This window comes from Mirounga angustirostris, unplaced genomic scaffold (genome assembly GCF_029215605.1).
Source record: "Mirounga angustirostris isolate CCGP_5_RB_7025 unplaced genomic scaffold, mMirAng1.0.hap1 SCAF_12, whole genome shotgun sequence".
Classification (NCBI taxonomy): Eukaryota; Metazoa; Chordata; class Mammalia; order Carnivora; family Phocidae; genus Mirounga; species Mirounga angustirostris.
Window position 1 is genome coordinate 42,567,054 of NW_026991720.1, and position 16,852 is coordinate 42,583,905.

Genomic DNA, 16,852 nt, shown 5'->3' on the forward strand with positions numbered 1-16,852 from the left:
AGGATGCCACTCTGGCTGCCATCTTTATCTCCTTTAACCAAAGCAACCCAACCAGTCTGTGGCCCGATCTAATGGCAAAGCAAAGAAGGGCAAGACAATCATGACATGAATTATGGGGGATCTCAACAGGCAAACCAAAACTGGTCTAAATTCACCTGTCAGGGCCCTTGAATGGGATAGCCTAGCATATTAACAGACCATTGGAAGGATTCTCCGTGATGCATCTCAGAGAATCACAGAATTAACATAGCTATGTGGATCCATCATGGAAATGAAATTGCTCAGGCTGAGCTGCTCTGTCTATGAAAACAGATATTCCCCAAACGTCATCACATGAAACAGAGTGGAGAATGGTTTTCAGCGTGATCAAGCAGCCTGTCCTATGTCCTCCCTGAAGTTTTCAGGGTGGATTGGAGTGGCAGATGCTGTGGATAAACCTGTCTTTTCATCTTTCCTTTCTTCCCACTTCAATTTCCTATTATAGCCAATTCTGAGAACAAGCGAACAAGAGAGTTAAGTGAACAAGAGAGTTCCCTAAGACAGGGTCCCCCTGGTCTGGCTCTGTCTTCAGGAGGGCAATGGGAATTCACAGTGAGGATCCTTCGATTTGCCCTCTTCCAGAAGCGTGCAGGTGATCCAGCAGAAACACCTCCCATCACAGGCTCCCAGAGCAGCCTGCTCAGCGCAGGGAGGGATCTGGCCAGGCTTCTTGCTGCCTTCCTCACCCTTTCATGCCTGCTTCAGCACCCGAGCCAGAAGGAGCTGTTCAGGATCCAATTCTTTACATTATATGTCAGAACATGGTGAAAATGGCAATATAACAAATGGTATTGACACTTTCAGAGCCAAAGTGGAACTTTTTCATCACCACAAATATTTCCTAAAGCCCAAAATTTCACTGCTGAAAGAACCCCTCAGAAGAATTACTTAGTAAGCCAAATTCCAGTTGGAGGAAGCAAAGAAGTTTATGTCAGCTTTTAAAGCATAAGCTGGATTATGACATAATGTGGCTAAAACATGACAAGACTGTTCCAACCAGAACTCTGGGTAAGCTATGTTCTCCAGGCCTTTTACCTGTTGGTGTGACCAGAGCTGCTGACACTGGTGGGCCCAGTGTTTGGACCCTAAGCCTCTCATATCCCCACCGTCAGACCACAGCCAACTCAGGAAAAGCTGTGGTTAAGTGTATCTACCTTGGACAGTCTGTAGAAGCAACCAGAGCCTACAGGGTCTGAAAGATGCCGCCTCACTCTACAGTTCAAGACTGAAGGTCCCAGAGAAGCCTCTTCTCTCTTCCTTCCCTCTCTGGATACTCAGAAGACACATCAAAGAAACTCGAACACTCCTAGGTGCAGGAAGCAAAGATGGCTTAAAACAAAATGCTCAAATTTCCTCAAACTCTGCTTGTGCTCACCCCATTAGAAATCAAGGAAAGTTTGCAAAATCTCTCAGAGCATGTGAGCTACACTGACGCAACTCGGGAAAGTTCTGTGAATTTGTTATACCCCCCAAATACCAAAAAACCTGTTGTTCTCTGCATGCCCAGGCTACCTGCTTGCTTTTCTCCTTATCCATGCAGTGACTTGTGCCTTAAACTACACCATCCCTGCCCCCCCCCCCCCCCCCACTCACACCTCTTTGCATAGAGTCTGTTCAGCCTCGTAAGGAATAAGTAGAGCCTACTTAGCCTAGCAAGGCTCATCTGAGGAGTCACTTTCTCTGGCAAACCTTCACTGATGTAATCCCAAACAGAAAACCCCAAATTGAACTTCCCGAGGCTCCTTGGCCAGCTTAGTTTTACCTCTGGTTTACCACAAGTCACAAGACTTAGACTGTGATTGTCACAGTCTTAAGGCCCATGTCTTCATCTGAATGCTCAGAATGTTTACGGAACTGAACCAAACACAACCTAAAGAAAACATTTTGATTTACAATAGAAATTTCTGTAAATCTGCCCCCCCCCCCTCCCCCGGCGCCCTGCCAATGTTCCTTATGTGACAGACCGGCATCCATTGTTAGCACCCATCACTCAAGCCCGAAACTCGCCTATTCGTCATTCAATCTTTTATAAAGTTCTTCCCTTTTTATCCTAGTTTTGGGGGCTCATCACCTGGACTATCTCAGAGACCTCCCACCTGCTCTTTTCACTGAAAATCCCACCTCACTCCACTCACTGAGACAAAGCTCTAGTCACAGAAGTGCTAGATGCAAACAGCCCTGTATTTTTACCCCAACCCAGACAAATGTTATTTTCTGAATGCACTATGACATTAAGCACTTTGGGAAGTACTGCGACAAAAAATAAAACTCAGGCTTATGGGCATGCACAGGAGGGCCTCCATTCACTGCTTTATTTACGCTTTCTTCATGCCACACCACTTCTGGTGTGGCCTTGGTGCTTTGTTCTCACTGTACCTGGAACACACTTCCCGCTTTGCTTAACCAGGCTCACTCTGAATTCGCCTCTAAGGCTCATGTTTGTGCGTGGATTTCCCACGCTTCTCCCCCACATTAATCTTTTCAAAGCTGGCTTGCTCAAAATTAATCTGAAAGGGAACCACAGTAAAAATGGATCTCATGCAAGGTTTGTCGTTCAGTTGGTTTAATGAAGCCCAAAATAGCAAAATGGCTCTAAAGCCAAAAAGGCCCCCTTAAAGGACTAAACGTCTGGGTTCTTAATTCAAGGTCAACATAATCAACAGCACTGGTTTCTTTTCCTTTTTTGTTCATTCTTAGTCACTTGAACATTCTCAATTTTCAGAATTAAAATCCTGGTTTCTGAAAAGGGTTTTACTTCAGGATTTAGAATTAGAGACAATTTTTGCTTGTTCCTGAGGGTTATGTTTGGAGGAGATAGCTAACTAAAATATCTTGGCACCTGTCCCCTAAGGCATTTTCCTTCTCCCACACCAAGAGCCTTCCAGCTCACATCTTTAGTATTTGTCAGATCCATACGAATGTGAGTGACAAAGAGCAGAAAGGGAACAGAAACTCAACAAGGAAAAACTCCACACAGAGCTGTTGCAACCATGAGGCTTGGCTTGATTTTATTTATGTAAGAAAAATTTATTGACTTCCTACTAGGTTATTTTTCATAATTAGGGTATTTATGGGTGTTTACAACATTATTCTCTAAACCTTTTTATATGTCTGAAACATGTCATAATAAGAAAAAATTTTCCAGTCAAAATGGTTTATCCATGCTCAACAAAAGCTGGGGAAGAGTCAACCACTGGGCTCTTCTCATTTCATTAGGAGATGCCCTTTCCAAGCTGGTGGTCAAACACTCAGGCAATACTCAACAAATTAACAGGGGGAGAACTTCCACTTGAAGAGTTGATGATTCTCAACTTTTTCACAAATAATTGCTGTTGTCAACATCCAATATGCATTTTTCTTCCAAGTTCAAAACTTTCCGTTAAAAATCTTTAAACATTCCTATTTTCACAGGGAGAGGGGAAAGGACTTACTTTTACTGAGCAGCAACTACATGCAATTGGAATCATAATTGTGCTTGTTTTTCATCAAGGGCATTTGTCCCTTGTCAAGTTCAATATTCATAGCTAATAGCAGAGTTAAAATAGGGATTCTATATGTGTAGATAGAGGGATATTAACCCATCTTTTAATTGTGTATATACCATGGTGCCAACAGGAATTGCTAGCCTGGGTTATATATATTAAAGAGTGAAATACAACATTTTCATTTCAAGTTCTCTAACTCTGCAGGAGTTTGGCCTCGAGAACCCATTGAAAATATCCCATGTAAATAAGATGAGGCCACTACCATCAAAGCATTTGGTTAATCTCCATTATGATCAGTCATTTGATAAAATCATTGTTCATCTATAGCCCATGGCCAAAACCAGAACATGGCAAACGGACCATTTGGCTCATTTCCCGGTGCTCCCCCATCAGGGAGCTGCCTGCTTGGATTAGTAGGCCTGAATAATCCTCTGCCCTTTCTGCCTTCTCTTTCTTCTAGGATTAGGAATGAAAAAAGTATACAAACTTTAAACTAACCATGGATAAAGGACATCACACGAACTTGTAATCAAGCCACCCAAATTGCCAGAGTTGGTCCATGAGGAAGAGTCTTCATCTCATTCACCATGGTCAGACATGATTAAAAATGCTGGGATAGAGGCTATTAAGCATTACCGGGTAGAGTCACTCACTCCTTGGATGAATCATGAGCAGTAAATAACCACCCACAATTTTCCTTTCTGCGTCCCTCTTTCATAGAGAGAAAACCCAGAGTGAACTGGAAAGGAATTTAAAAATAATCTAAAAGAATTAATCTAAAAAAATAATCTATGGGCGCCTGGGTGGCTCAGTTGGTTAGGCAACTGCCTTCAGCTCAGGTCATGATCCTGGAGTCCCTGGATCGAGTCCCTCATCGGGCTCCCTGCTCAGCGGGGGGTCTGCTTCTCCCTCTGACCCTCCCCCCTCTCATGTGCTCTCTCTCTCTCAAATAAATAAATAAAATCTTAAAAAAAAAAAAAAAGAATTAAAGATAATCTAAAAAGGAACCAATCAGGAGAGGTCCACTGATTTGCCCTAACCCTCCTTTCATGTGGAAATACATGAGATTATAAATGTAAGAGTTCTGCAAACTCCAAGTGTCCCAAATTTCTGTGCAAGTGATCTCACCAGAGGCAGGGCGTCTAGTTTTCCTGATTCCTAACCTTACCCATACACTACCCAGCCTCTTTGTGTTACAGATGAGCAGAAGTGTGACTCCAAACGCTTAAACAATGTGGAGAAGGTCACAACCATACTTGGAACCCAAGTCCCCTAAAAAGCTCTCTTTCCAAGTGCAGCGCTAAAGCAATGACCGGGCTACCTCGCGTTCCAGATATTAAGATTTTTAGGACCCACGGGAAACAATAACAACCACATTCTCTGGTGCCCCAGCCAGTCAATATTATACCCTGTGCTTTAGTCAGTTTACTCAAACAACTAGAGATATCCCCAGTAAAGAATCCAAATTAATACTTAAGCTGTGATGAATATAGGTAAAGGGAACATAAATGTTGTAACAGGCAATGGCAATATGCTGATTGTTAAAAATTTGGGGATTTGCTCTTGTCTATTAATAGTACTCTACAAAAATTAAGTATTGTAGGTTATATAAAATATATCTAAATAACGCTGTTATAAAATTGATGAGCCCGAAGTCAATATGGCTTATTTACGAAGTATAACCCAGCACATCTTGCAAGAGAAAATGCCTTGTTTTAAATATTAAGCCCTTTATTTACTACACTGTAGAACATAGTATTTTTAGACATCAGTGGGTTTTGTCTTGTTGACATTTTCATTTATTCAACTGAAAACAAGAGTCAGAAAGCTCACATGATGACCAGTAGTAAATTACCAGTAAATTAGAGCAAGTACAGAGACCAGGTTTGTTTGGCCTGATGTTAAATCAACTGGTCAGTAAAGGCTTTCCTGCATAATAATTATGACATACTAACAGTCAACAAATAGCACTGGGCTAGGAATCCTCTAGAAATAATTAATGATTTTCATTTTACACATAGAATAGTCACACAATGTAAATGGCTTACATCAACTCATTATATTTGCCCACCCTAAATTGCTCTAAGATTCAAAGAAATGGCTACTTTCTCACATGTTGTGCAAAAGTTTCTCCAAATATCTGCTCATGCTCAATAAAACCAACATGTCACCCAACCATTCTTTAATCTCACTGTGACATATAAATGGACACATCCATCATACACACATGTATAATTAGGTGACTCAAGGAATATGCAAAGATGGCAAGAAACCATTCAATTCTTTGGTTATGCTCAACTGACAAATATATATTTCTTGGCAACTAGCCAATCGGTTTTAGAAATAATATTGGACTACGACCCAATAAAGTCTAACAACCTATCCCTTGCTTTCCATGCACCATTAGGGCCTGTCACCAATCACCAGCCATCTCTCTCAGGCACACATTCCTCTCCTTGGAAGCATAAAATGCCCCCAGATAACTTTGCCCTTCTTCAGAGAAACACATTTTCCACTCAACTGCAAGTCTTGATTCAAAGCTAAAATTAATGCAGGCAGGCAATTTAGGTTTCTTAGAAAACTTCTTAAAAATGACAAATGTGTGTGATGTTAAAGCCATCCAATATGTCTGCATGCTGCCTTATTAAATTACAAACACCTGGTTTATTTATACAATGTATCCAATGGCTTACAGGTTAGGATCCTAGAAATAATACATGTCTTATAGCAAAAAATATACATATAATAATCCACCTATAGTTTATATAAATGATGAAATGTTTCTGAATATATCTATATATCTATATATGTACACATATATACTCTGTGTGTGTGTATGTGAAGAATCAGCACACAAATACTACAGTCCTTCATTGGCTCTTCCACTTCAGTGCCAAGGACACCAAGTTTCAAAGTCTTAGGAGCAGAACAAAGGTCACCGCTGAGGACAAAGGACTGGCTTGATGCACCTTCCCTTGTGAAGGACCAAGTTCGCTGGACAGTGGCAGCCTGCGATGCACGGCTTATTGCATGGACCGATCTCATTCCAGTTGTCACAGGTCTTGGGACATCCTGGGCCACAGGTATCATACACAGCCCCGTGCTTACACTGGGTAGCTGAAAAAAAAAAGGGGACACGGGTGAGACATGGCAATATGGCCGCGTCAGTTCAACCTCAGCCCAATGCCAATTCTGCAGGCTCATGTCACCCACTGCCCCAGCCCTTTCACAGCACAGATTCACTTTTGCATTTTAACAAAGGAACAACCAACCTCCGACCTTCCTCAAACACCTTGGGAATCACTGGCACCTGAAAAACAACATCAAAGGTCCAACTGCTGGGCTAGCGAACTTCAAAATAAAATAAAATGGAGAGTTTTTTATTCCCAGAGAAGACAAACTATCCATTAGTGAAGCTACCAGGAAGTCTATGAGGTTATTTTGTTATTGAGAACAGTGTGAAAATTCAGCTCCAAATAGTGCTTAAAGCTCTCAAGTTGTGAGGAGCTTTTATTTTATGCAACTACATCAATATTTAAATACACAGAATTACACATACAGAAAAAAAAAAAAAAAAGCCCTGCCAAGGTTACCTGACATATTTTAATCATAGTGATCAATTTGAGGCAAATTAGAGCAAGAGTGGGATAAAAACCAAGTAAGGAAAAATGAGATGTGTACCTGGGGAGACGGAAGTGCATGGCTGGTTGGCCAGAGAATATAAAAATGATGATCTAGCCAAATCACAACCCATTTGCTATCCTTGTTTACTTAGAGCTGAAATGATTCTGACAATATTCTGAGAGTTCCTGAAAATTCATGAATAGATTTATCAAAAAAAAAATACTGCAAACCTTCTGGAAGTTTTATGACATACAAACTTTCCTATCTGAGTTATTTCCAGTGACAGTCAAAGAGGTTCCCCCTCATTCTCATGAATAGAAATGTTGACACATGTAGGAATGTAGAAGAGGGACTTTCCAAGAACACTACTAACAATCTAACCTTCATTTGACATCGCTCCGAACAAAATTAATAACAATGGAAGATGATCCATTGAAACACCTCTACTACAGTTTATGTAGTTTGCAAATTAATACCTCGTAAAGAATTACATAATTGTAAAACTGAAAAATTGAACTGATTTTCAAGCAAGTGCGCCTTATGCTCAATATTTCAAATTAGATATTTAGAGTTACCACAGAACGCTCATGTTTGACCACATCTAACTTAAAATAAGCTAATAAGAGCTCTCTCTGTCCCAAGTTCTGATAGCCAATCCCTCCCTTGACTGTTCAGGCCCGGGAATGATAACAGCCTCTCTGTTATGAGCTAGGGTAAGATATAATAAGAAATAAATATTTAGTCTTTGTCCCTAGTTCCTGGCACACAGCTCCTAAAATCTGTGGAGCAGTGTCTTTGGTAGGCTAATGACACGACTGGTTGCTAGGGGACCCTACATAGCTTCAGGATTGCAGGCTGGTCACCAGAAAGACCAAGGCATGATTAGAGGGTTGCAACTTTCAGCCCCACCACCCGATCTCCAGGAACGGGAGAGGGGGTGACTATTGAGTTCACCACCAGTGGCCAATGATTTCATCAATCATGCCTGCATAATGAAACCTCCATAAAAACTCTTAAATGACTAACAACAAGGTTCAGAAAACTTCAGAGCTGAGGAACATATCAAGGTACTGGGAGGGTGGTGTCCTTCCTCCACTGGGACCAAAACTCCTGGGTCAGGACCCTTCTGTGCCTTGCTGTATGTACCTCTTTTTCTGTTCATTTGTATCCTTTACACTAAACCAGTAATAGTAAATAAAGTGTTTTCCAGAGTTTTGTGAGACATTCTAGCTGTTAAGTCTGAAAGAAAAGGAGGATTGTAAGAACACCTCTCTCCCCCCTACTTTGCAGCCAAAGCAGACAGAAGTGAGGGTAACTGAGGGACCTAATACTCGCAGCTAGCATCTAAAGTGAGGGCAGTCTTGTGACACTGAGCCCGTAAGCTGGTGGAATCTGATGCTAACTCGGTGTAGTTAGTGTCAGAATTGAACTGAATTGTAGGGCACCCAGTTGGTCTCTGGAACATTGGAGAATTGGTTAGTATCAGAAAAACCCACACACATTTGGTGTCAAAATATTGTGAGTAAAAACAGTTCATTTCCAGGGCACTGGGCTTTCCTTTGTTATTTTCCTACACCCTATTTATTCCTTTTCAAGAAGTCCATCTATTAAATTCACCTCAATTAGCAAATGTGAGTGTGCCATTTGTTTTCTGGCTGGATCCCAAGTGATACAGTAGATAAGTAAAAAATTACTACTACTCGTTAATGCTACATTCCCTAACATTACCACTACCATGTAACTTTATTAAGTTGTTTCAGCTTTTCATAATTTAATTTTATTCTTTAGGCTACTCAGAACCTCCTCCAGGCAAGCCAAGCCTGAGACCCACCCTCTGCCTTGATCTAGTGCCATTATCTAGCTTGGTGAGTGTTAACTACCATCCACCCCATCTGCCCCTGTTCTGGACACTTCCCAACTTTTTCTCCCATCTCTCTTCCCTGGATGAGCTGTCCCTTGACTGTATGCTCAGAGCACCTGCTGCCCCCCTCCATTCCTGTGTTTGCAACATGCAATTATAATCATAGGTTTCCTTGTCTTCTCTCTCTCTCCAACTAAATCTAGGCCACTAGAGGGAAAGGCTATTTTGTTTCTCTATTTTCAGCAATAGTGTGCTGTTTAACATGTAGTAGGTAGTCAGAGGACTACTGAGTGATTGAATGCATTGGTATATGGATGAGTGAGTGGGGAGAACAACATAACTCTTCCTTTAAATCTTGCTTGCTTTTCTGATCATCTTTTGGCTTTTGACAGATCCCATCAAAGTTTTTTTCTCTTTTAGTGGCTAACAGAATACCCTATATATTGTTTATGTCTAATAATTTGGAAACATCCTAGCTGAACAGCATATTCATATACAATAACTATATCCCTGTGTTGTTGTGTTTCCACAGACCAATGGTGTTCAAAACTGAAAATTAGTATCATCAGGGAGCTTCCTGATGCCTGACATTCCCCTCCCCGCCGCAAAAAAACCCTAGCCCAGATAATTTTCCCATGCAGTCAGAATTGAGAACTTATCCTATACACCAACCCTCACATTTATGCTTCAATCACTGCAGAGACTCATGCCTTTTTAGCAATTGAGAAAGCAACTATTTCCAAAGTGGAAGGAAGTGCACAATGGAAGCTCCCAAGATTGGGAGCTTCCCAACATCTTCCATCTAAAACTCTACTGGAGCTCTTCCATAGTCTGAGACCGCCCACACTCTCTTACTGATGGATTTAGGTCATCTACACAAGCATCCTTAACTCATCTCCCTACCACCTCTCCACCACATCTGCACCCATCTTTTTACTTGCCACTCTGGTTTCTGACCCATCTCCTCCAGGAACTTGCTCTATTAGTTGTCCTTCTCATGGCACATTTATCTTCTTCTCTGTTGGCTCCATCTTCTAAATATTACAAACATTTTCAGATCAATGCTAATCTTTGACAAAAAAAGATTCCTTAACATATCAGACTTATTTTCTTCTTCCTTTTATCTCTAAATCTCAGAAAAGAGTTTACAGTCATTTTATTCAATTCCTCTGCAATTAATCAACATTAGTGACCTGTCTTTCTCACCTACCACTTTACTGAAGCAGTTCCCACCAAAATTTTCAGTAATGACTATATCTACTGATATACTGGTTGGCCCCATCCTCCCATAACCTCTCCACAAAATTTTTGGCCTTATTGTCCACTTTATCTTATGATGCTGAACTCCCCAGTTCCTAATTCCTTGAGAACACCTTCTCTCCTGGGCTTCTTTGCCTACTCTCTTCTTTCCCTTACATTGTCTTGTCTTCTCTCTCTCTCTCTTTCTATCAGCTACTACAGTGTCGTCTCTAATTTCTAGTTCTGATTCTCTTCCCAATGTCATCATTTTCCAAGTCTTAATTCAAGCGGCACCTCCTCCAAGTAGCTTCCTGGATCTCCCCCGGAATATCCTTCTTCCCTCTGTACCCCAGAGCACTTTTCATGTTACAGTTATTTGTTTTAATCCCCAGTTCCAGTGCAGCTATAGTTCTTAATCAGAGATGCTTACAAGAGTCCCCTGAGGATCTTCTAAAAGGTGTTATTCCCCAGCCCCATTCCCTAAAGATTTTTGCTCTGAGTCTACAGTGGGGCTCGAGTAGCTGTAGATTTAAGTAAAGAGTTCCAGGGGTGCCTGTCATAGTTACCAATGACAAGCACCCCTGGTTGAAGAGGGTGAACTGCTGAGGCCCTGATCCTGTGGGCAGAGTCCTTGTCTACCATGACCCAAGGTTCTGGCACAGGGCCAAGCACAGAGGAACAGCTTAACAAATGTTAGTGCTTGTTGGATGATGATTTAATCTTAATGATGCTCAATCCATCAACTCATTTCCCAGTGTGGATTACATTTGGCTGGACTGGAGTTCATTTTCCACTCAGCTGCTTCCAGAAAGCCTCTTTGAACTCACTTTACCCTCCAGATAATTTGCTTCCCTTTAAATCTTGCAAGATCATTTGTAGGATGAAAACTTGATAGAATTTCCTCTTTCTCACCCGTTATTCTCTCCTTTTCCCACATGCTCTCATAGACATGAGCTCTCTCATGTCTCCTCCTCTCTCTGACCTCTCAATTCTTCCTTCTAGCTCTACCACTTAACTTACTGATGCTCTGCTGTGACATTTCACCTTTGACTAACTGAACACTGATTATTTCCTTCACAATCTATGGCTGGAAAGTAGAACGTAGAGAATGAAGAACTACTAGAAAAAAAAGGGGGGATCTTTTCTCATTGAACAAATACCACTTGCATTTCAGTTCAAATTAATAAACCTCCCCCACATATCTGCCATGTGGTAGGCATTCTCTTAGGCCAGAGAATCAAATGTGAATAAGATACCATCTCTGATCTCCAGTTGCAGGAGTCTGGGCATACAACCAAACAGGTGAAGGTGACATGTAAACAGATTCTTAATTAAATGCAAGAAGTACCATATTAGATCATGAAAGCAAAGTACCATGGAGGAGTAAGAAGGAGACATCAACTCCATGTTGATGATGAGGGAGCAGAGGCTAGCTGAGGACAAAGCAGAAGCTGACACCCTACACTGCCCCCCCATGGGATATATGTGACATTCCTCAGACACTCCTGGCTGCCCTAAAGGAAAAACAAATGGTTAACTGATAGAGACCACATTCCTGTAGGACAGGAGTCTCCCTCAGTTTACAAATGTCTTAGTGATTTACAAGGAAGAAGCTTTTCTTATCAATAGCCTAACTTCCAGAGACCCATAACTCAGTTTCCTGAAGCCCTAACATCACCCTCCCCTCCATAAAATTGAGGGAAGCTGAGGCAGAAGGAAATGTAAATAAAATTGAATTTCTTCTAAACCTGAAGCCCATTGACAAGGACGTGTGATAGGAAGAATGGAACATTCCTCCAGGAAACTCCCAACTGTCTTCCTGTTCGTGCCTCATTAGAGGAAAAAACAGCCTTGGCTTGACAATAACCAGGTCTCCAGTATCCTGAGAGTCTTCTTTGGCATATGACAGTCCTTCTGAGCACCCCCTTTGTCCTCACCTCCCCAACTCCTGAGTATATAATCAGCCACTCCTCAAGACCACAGTGCAGCGGCTCTTTCTGCCCACAGGTCCTGTCCCCGTGCTTTAATAAAATCACCTTTTTGCACCAGAGACGTCTTAAGAATTCTTTCTTGCTCGTTGGCTCCAGACCTCACACCACTGAACCTCACCTATATTCTAAAACTTGACCATTGAGAGTAGGTTAGCATCGAGGAAGACCTCAGAGAACAGAGCCCGCTTAGGTCTTAAGGGGTGAGCAGCAACTGGCAGACAGACTGTGGTGGGAAGAGTTGTCCAGGAAGAGAGAAGGCAAGGGCAGGATGTGGGCAACCACAAACTGCCTGGCTCAATCAGGGAACAAGGGTCTCAATTCGGTATGTGGGAGCACAGAATCTGAGGAGGGAGGCACGGGGAGACAAAGGTAGACAAGGAGGCAGGGGCTCTAAGTCTTGGCAAAGGGAGTCTTGGAAGGGTCTTAGCTGGGGGATGACATGATTAGGGTCCTGGGTCCAGACTGATCATCAACTTTTACATGATCCTAGAAAGTGAATACTGACTCGGACCCTGTTTGACCCTTCTGTGAATTCAAAGTTATTTCTAATATATAACAGGCAAAAGATAATTTTTTAAAACCTAAACGTGATCAATATGTACATATACATTTAAAAAAGGATTCATCTGGTTAAACTAATTTTTTTAAAAACCAGCAAACTACTAAAGTGATCAGGGTTGGCATGTATTTATTCTCAAGGGGGCACACAAGCAGCCACTGGGTAATGCATACAAGCAGTATTATGTGTTACTTTATGCGATAACCCATAAAAGCGCTAGATGTTGGCTTTATTAATAAATTCAATAAGCATGGCTCTGTGCCCTCTGGAACTCAGCTGTCTCCATGTCTCCCTACTGGGTGTTGAAGATCACCATACTGACTTTATCTCCTAAACTGTTACAGGAGGCATCCAGTAACTAGCCAAGGAAAAGCTCAATGTGTATAATGAAAGCAGTTGCTACAGCGAAGGGGCTAGAATCACCTGGAATTTGTAGGGAAAAAAAAAAAAACAAAACAGACGAAAAGGCTCACAGAACCCAGCAGACTATATGATGTGCTACAGAAAGATATACGCCACTTTGAATATCCCAGCACCTTTCCCACTTTTAAGATGTATTACTGAAGGTGCAGTGATGATTAGCATCAGGTCCAGGGAGGTGGCCAAAAATCCGTTAAGGATGGCAAAGTGAGATGCAGGAGCAAGATCAGAGCAAAGTTACCAAGTAACAACCATCAGTGACAAGACACAAATGAATAGAAATTGGAGAGATCTACATAACAAATGCTTGAATAAATTCATTGATGCTTATGTAAATATGCAAATAAATATATATTCATATTCAAATATATTTTTCCAATGCTCTTGCAGGTCTGTTTTCATAATGATGAACAACAGAGGTTGTAAGGCAAATTGACCTGGGTTTCATTCCCAACTTACTCATTTTGAGCTCTGTGACTGGCAGCCAATCACTTAAATATTCTAAACCTCAATGTCCTTACCAGTAAAATGTGGGTGATAGAATGTTACCACATAGATTATAATGCAGGCTTAACAAGATAAAATGTCATAAAAGTACTAGTATAGTCCTTGGGGCAAAGAAGTGCTTAGAAAATGGTGAATATTAATATAAAGGGTCATCATTAAACTTTTATTATAGACCTTCATGATGGCCCACTGCCAAGTGTATTGTATTCGGTAATTCACATGCTAAACCTCAGTGCCCTCAGTCCTTTCAGTCACACATACGCTTCCTGCTGGTAGTCATGATAGTGCTAAAATCCAGTCCAGCCTTGCAAATGTCACTTGCTCAGAGTTTCTTGCCTGCCTGCCTTCTTATCTGTTCAATTTCCAAGCTTTTTATTCTGGAAAATTTCTTTTCTCTGTATTAAGTGGCTTTAAGTGCTGTCGTAAATCAAAAGATCTGGGAGCTAAAAACAAGGAAAGAGTATCCTTATGGTCTTCAGTATTTCTGATCAACTGGAACTGGATCTACTGAAAGATGCTGCATGTCTCTGTAAATTTATTTTTCACGTACCAGCTGCCAATATGTGAAAGCTTAGTGTGTGTGTGTGTGTGTGTGTGTGTGTGTGAAGGGTTCCCTGCAACTGCACAGAGTTATACTTCACTCAGATGGCTCCATTAATTTTAAGTGGTAAATGGAACCTTTCAAGAGCCATATTCCTTGTCCATTAGAAAAATAATTTTAGCTCCTGAGATTCAGTTCCTGAAATCAGGATGCTGGGGGAAATGTGTAGTCCTCAAATGCAGTGTGTGGGCTCAGATGGCACTACATAGAGTTCCAGGCCAGGAAGAAAGTGTTCCTAGACGGTGTATCTAATATAAGCTTTACCACAGCACCACCACAGCTAATAAAGTTTATAAGGTTCTGCAGAGTTCTAAACCACAGAGGATGGATGCATCGGGCTTGCCTCCACATTTCTTACTCATTTTCTGGTAGATTCAAGGGAAGGAGGACTCAAAGGCGAGAAAGGGAACCAGGAGTAGTCAAGATGAACTGAAAGGGCTGGTCCCTCAAAAACATCACCTTTATTACCCTACCCACCCCACACTGATGCATTAGGGGAGAGGTAAGCCATTTCCTCTTACTTTTTAGAAGCCTCAGCCACACCTTACTATTGTGATAGGGAAACTGAAGGACTTCATAAAAATATACTTTTTGCTCCCTTTCCTGCTTCTATTCTTGCTAGGACCTGCACCTCCCACCCTACACATGTCTTAATGTAAGTCCTCCTTGTAAGGGACGAGGAGTTAACTATTTCTTTGGATTCTTCCAGCACAATAGGTAATGCCTAAGGAATTATGGGGCGAAGTCATCATGTGCATATTCCAGACCACTAGCGCTAGGCATCTCAAGGATGCCAAGACACCCTGGTTCCAGGGAATAAGTGACTCATGATGGACACCTAGACTCTGTCCTTGTTCTGACCAGTTCCTATATGCCTGAGAAGACATGTGCACCAGACCACAATTGTCAGTAAAGACTCTAGACCCCACCCAAAGATGAGACTCATCCTCCATTCCCTTTCTGAGTCTCCCAGATGCTCTGTCTGTATCTTCTCTATATATACCGTCAATAAATTCTGCTCTCACTTCCTCCTGGCTCATGTTTGCTTTCCATCCTTCTTGGTTGGTCCTGCAGGATCCCCTCTGGGTCCTCTGGTCCAGCCTGCCGGCATTACTATGAGTTATTTTTATCAATCAATACTCCTTTGACAGAGAGGCACTCTTGCTGTGGAAAGTGAACTCAGATACAAAGATCGGACTTGGGTTTGCGGAGGACAGCAAATTCCAAAAGAAAAGTCAGAAGAACGGAAAAGGGCTTGGTGCTTTTCAAGAACACAGACTAGTGATTTTGTCAAGGGGCAGCTTGGAGAAGTTTTAGTAACCCCAAAATACCTGGCATCCTACCCCCTCAAAGCCACCCAAATAGGCATAAAAATTAATTCAGTGGTTTCTTTTTTTTTTTTTTTAATTATTATTTTGTTATGTTAGCCACCTTACAGTACATCATTTAACTCAGTGGTTTCAACTCTGGCTGCAGGTCAGAATCACCTGAGAAGGTTTGGTTTGGTTTTGTCTTGATTTATTTTGTTTTAAGATTTTATTTATTTGAGAGAAAGAGCACATGGGGGGGGGGTAGAAGGAGAAGAGAATCTCAAGCAGACTCCACGCTGAGCATGGAGCCTGATGTGGGGCTCAATCCCAGGACACTGAGATCACCACCTGAGCCAAAACCCAGAGTCAGACACTTAACCGACTGCCCCACCCAGGTGCCCCTCACCTGAGAAGTTTTAAAGCTACAGAAGGCCAGTTAAAGCAGGCTATTTGGGCATGCGGCCCAGGCACAGGTTTCTGGTTTATTTTTTAAACTCCCTAGTGACTCCAGTGTCCAGCCAGATTGAGACCCACTGCTCAAACAAGATTGGGGGCACCTGGGTGGCTCAGTCGTTAAGCGTCTGCCTTTGGCTCAGGTCATGATCCCAGGGTCCTGGAATGGAGCCCTGCATCAGGCTCCGTGCTCAGTGGGGAGCCTGCTTTCCCTCTCCCACTCCCCCTGCTGTATTCCCTCTCTCCCTTGTGTCTCTCTCTGTGTCAAATAAATGAATAAAATCTTAAAACACACACACACACACAAAAACAAAAAAAACAAGATGGACTTGCACTGAAAACACAGCTTCAACGCAATTCTTCTTGACCCTCCTTCCAACCAGATGACCATTCGCGTCCTCCACCAATATAGGCATTCTAGAGTTAATAGTGCCACGAATTGCCTTCTTTTCTAATATGAGAGCTAAGGTTATTAGGATTGGTGTAGAATTAGTAACAACTCCAGTCTCTTCATTCCAGGCAAATCTGGCCCTTTTCAGAAAAATGTCAGCCAATACCTGAAGTAAGTGATAAATATTCAGTCATCTCATTTTCAAATCTAAATAGCATCAGCTGCTTCTATGAGTTGGACACTCTTCCAGATGTTTCATACATATATAAATATAAATGAATATACATATGAATATATATCTGTATCTATATATCACGGATGCTTCTCACTCTGTTTAATAGATATTATTGTAAAATTCCAAACCAGGGCGGG

At 41.8% G+C, this 16,852-nt stretch overlaps 1 protein-coding gene across 5 annotated transcripts in view; it reads right to left on the reverse strand.

Moving 5' to 3' along the window:
- Window positions 1-5,234: 5,234 nt before the first annotated feature.
- BMPER (BMP binding endothelial regulator) overlaps window positions 5,235-16,852 on the reverse strand; it is a 249,704-nt gene continuing 238,086 nt past the window's right edge. For 4 of the 5 annotated variants that reach the window (XM_045864437.3, XM_045864436.3, XM_064575064.1 and 1 more), the window contains one exon: window positions 5,235-6,641. In XM_045864437.3, coding sequence (XP_045720393.1) covers window positions 6,460-6,641 — 182 coding nt within the window. In that variant the 3' untranslated portion in view covers window positions 5,235-6,459. The remainder of the gene's footprint in view (window positions 6,642-16,852) is intronic. The other variant, XM_064575065.1, reaches the window with a different exon arrangement.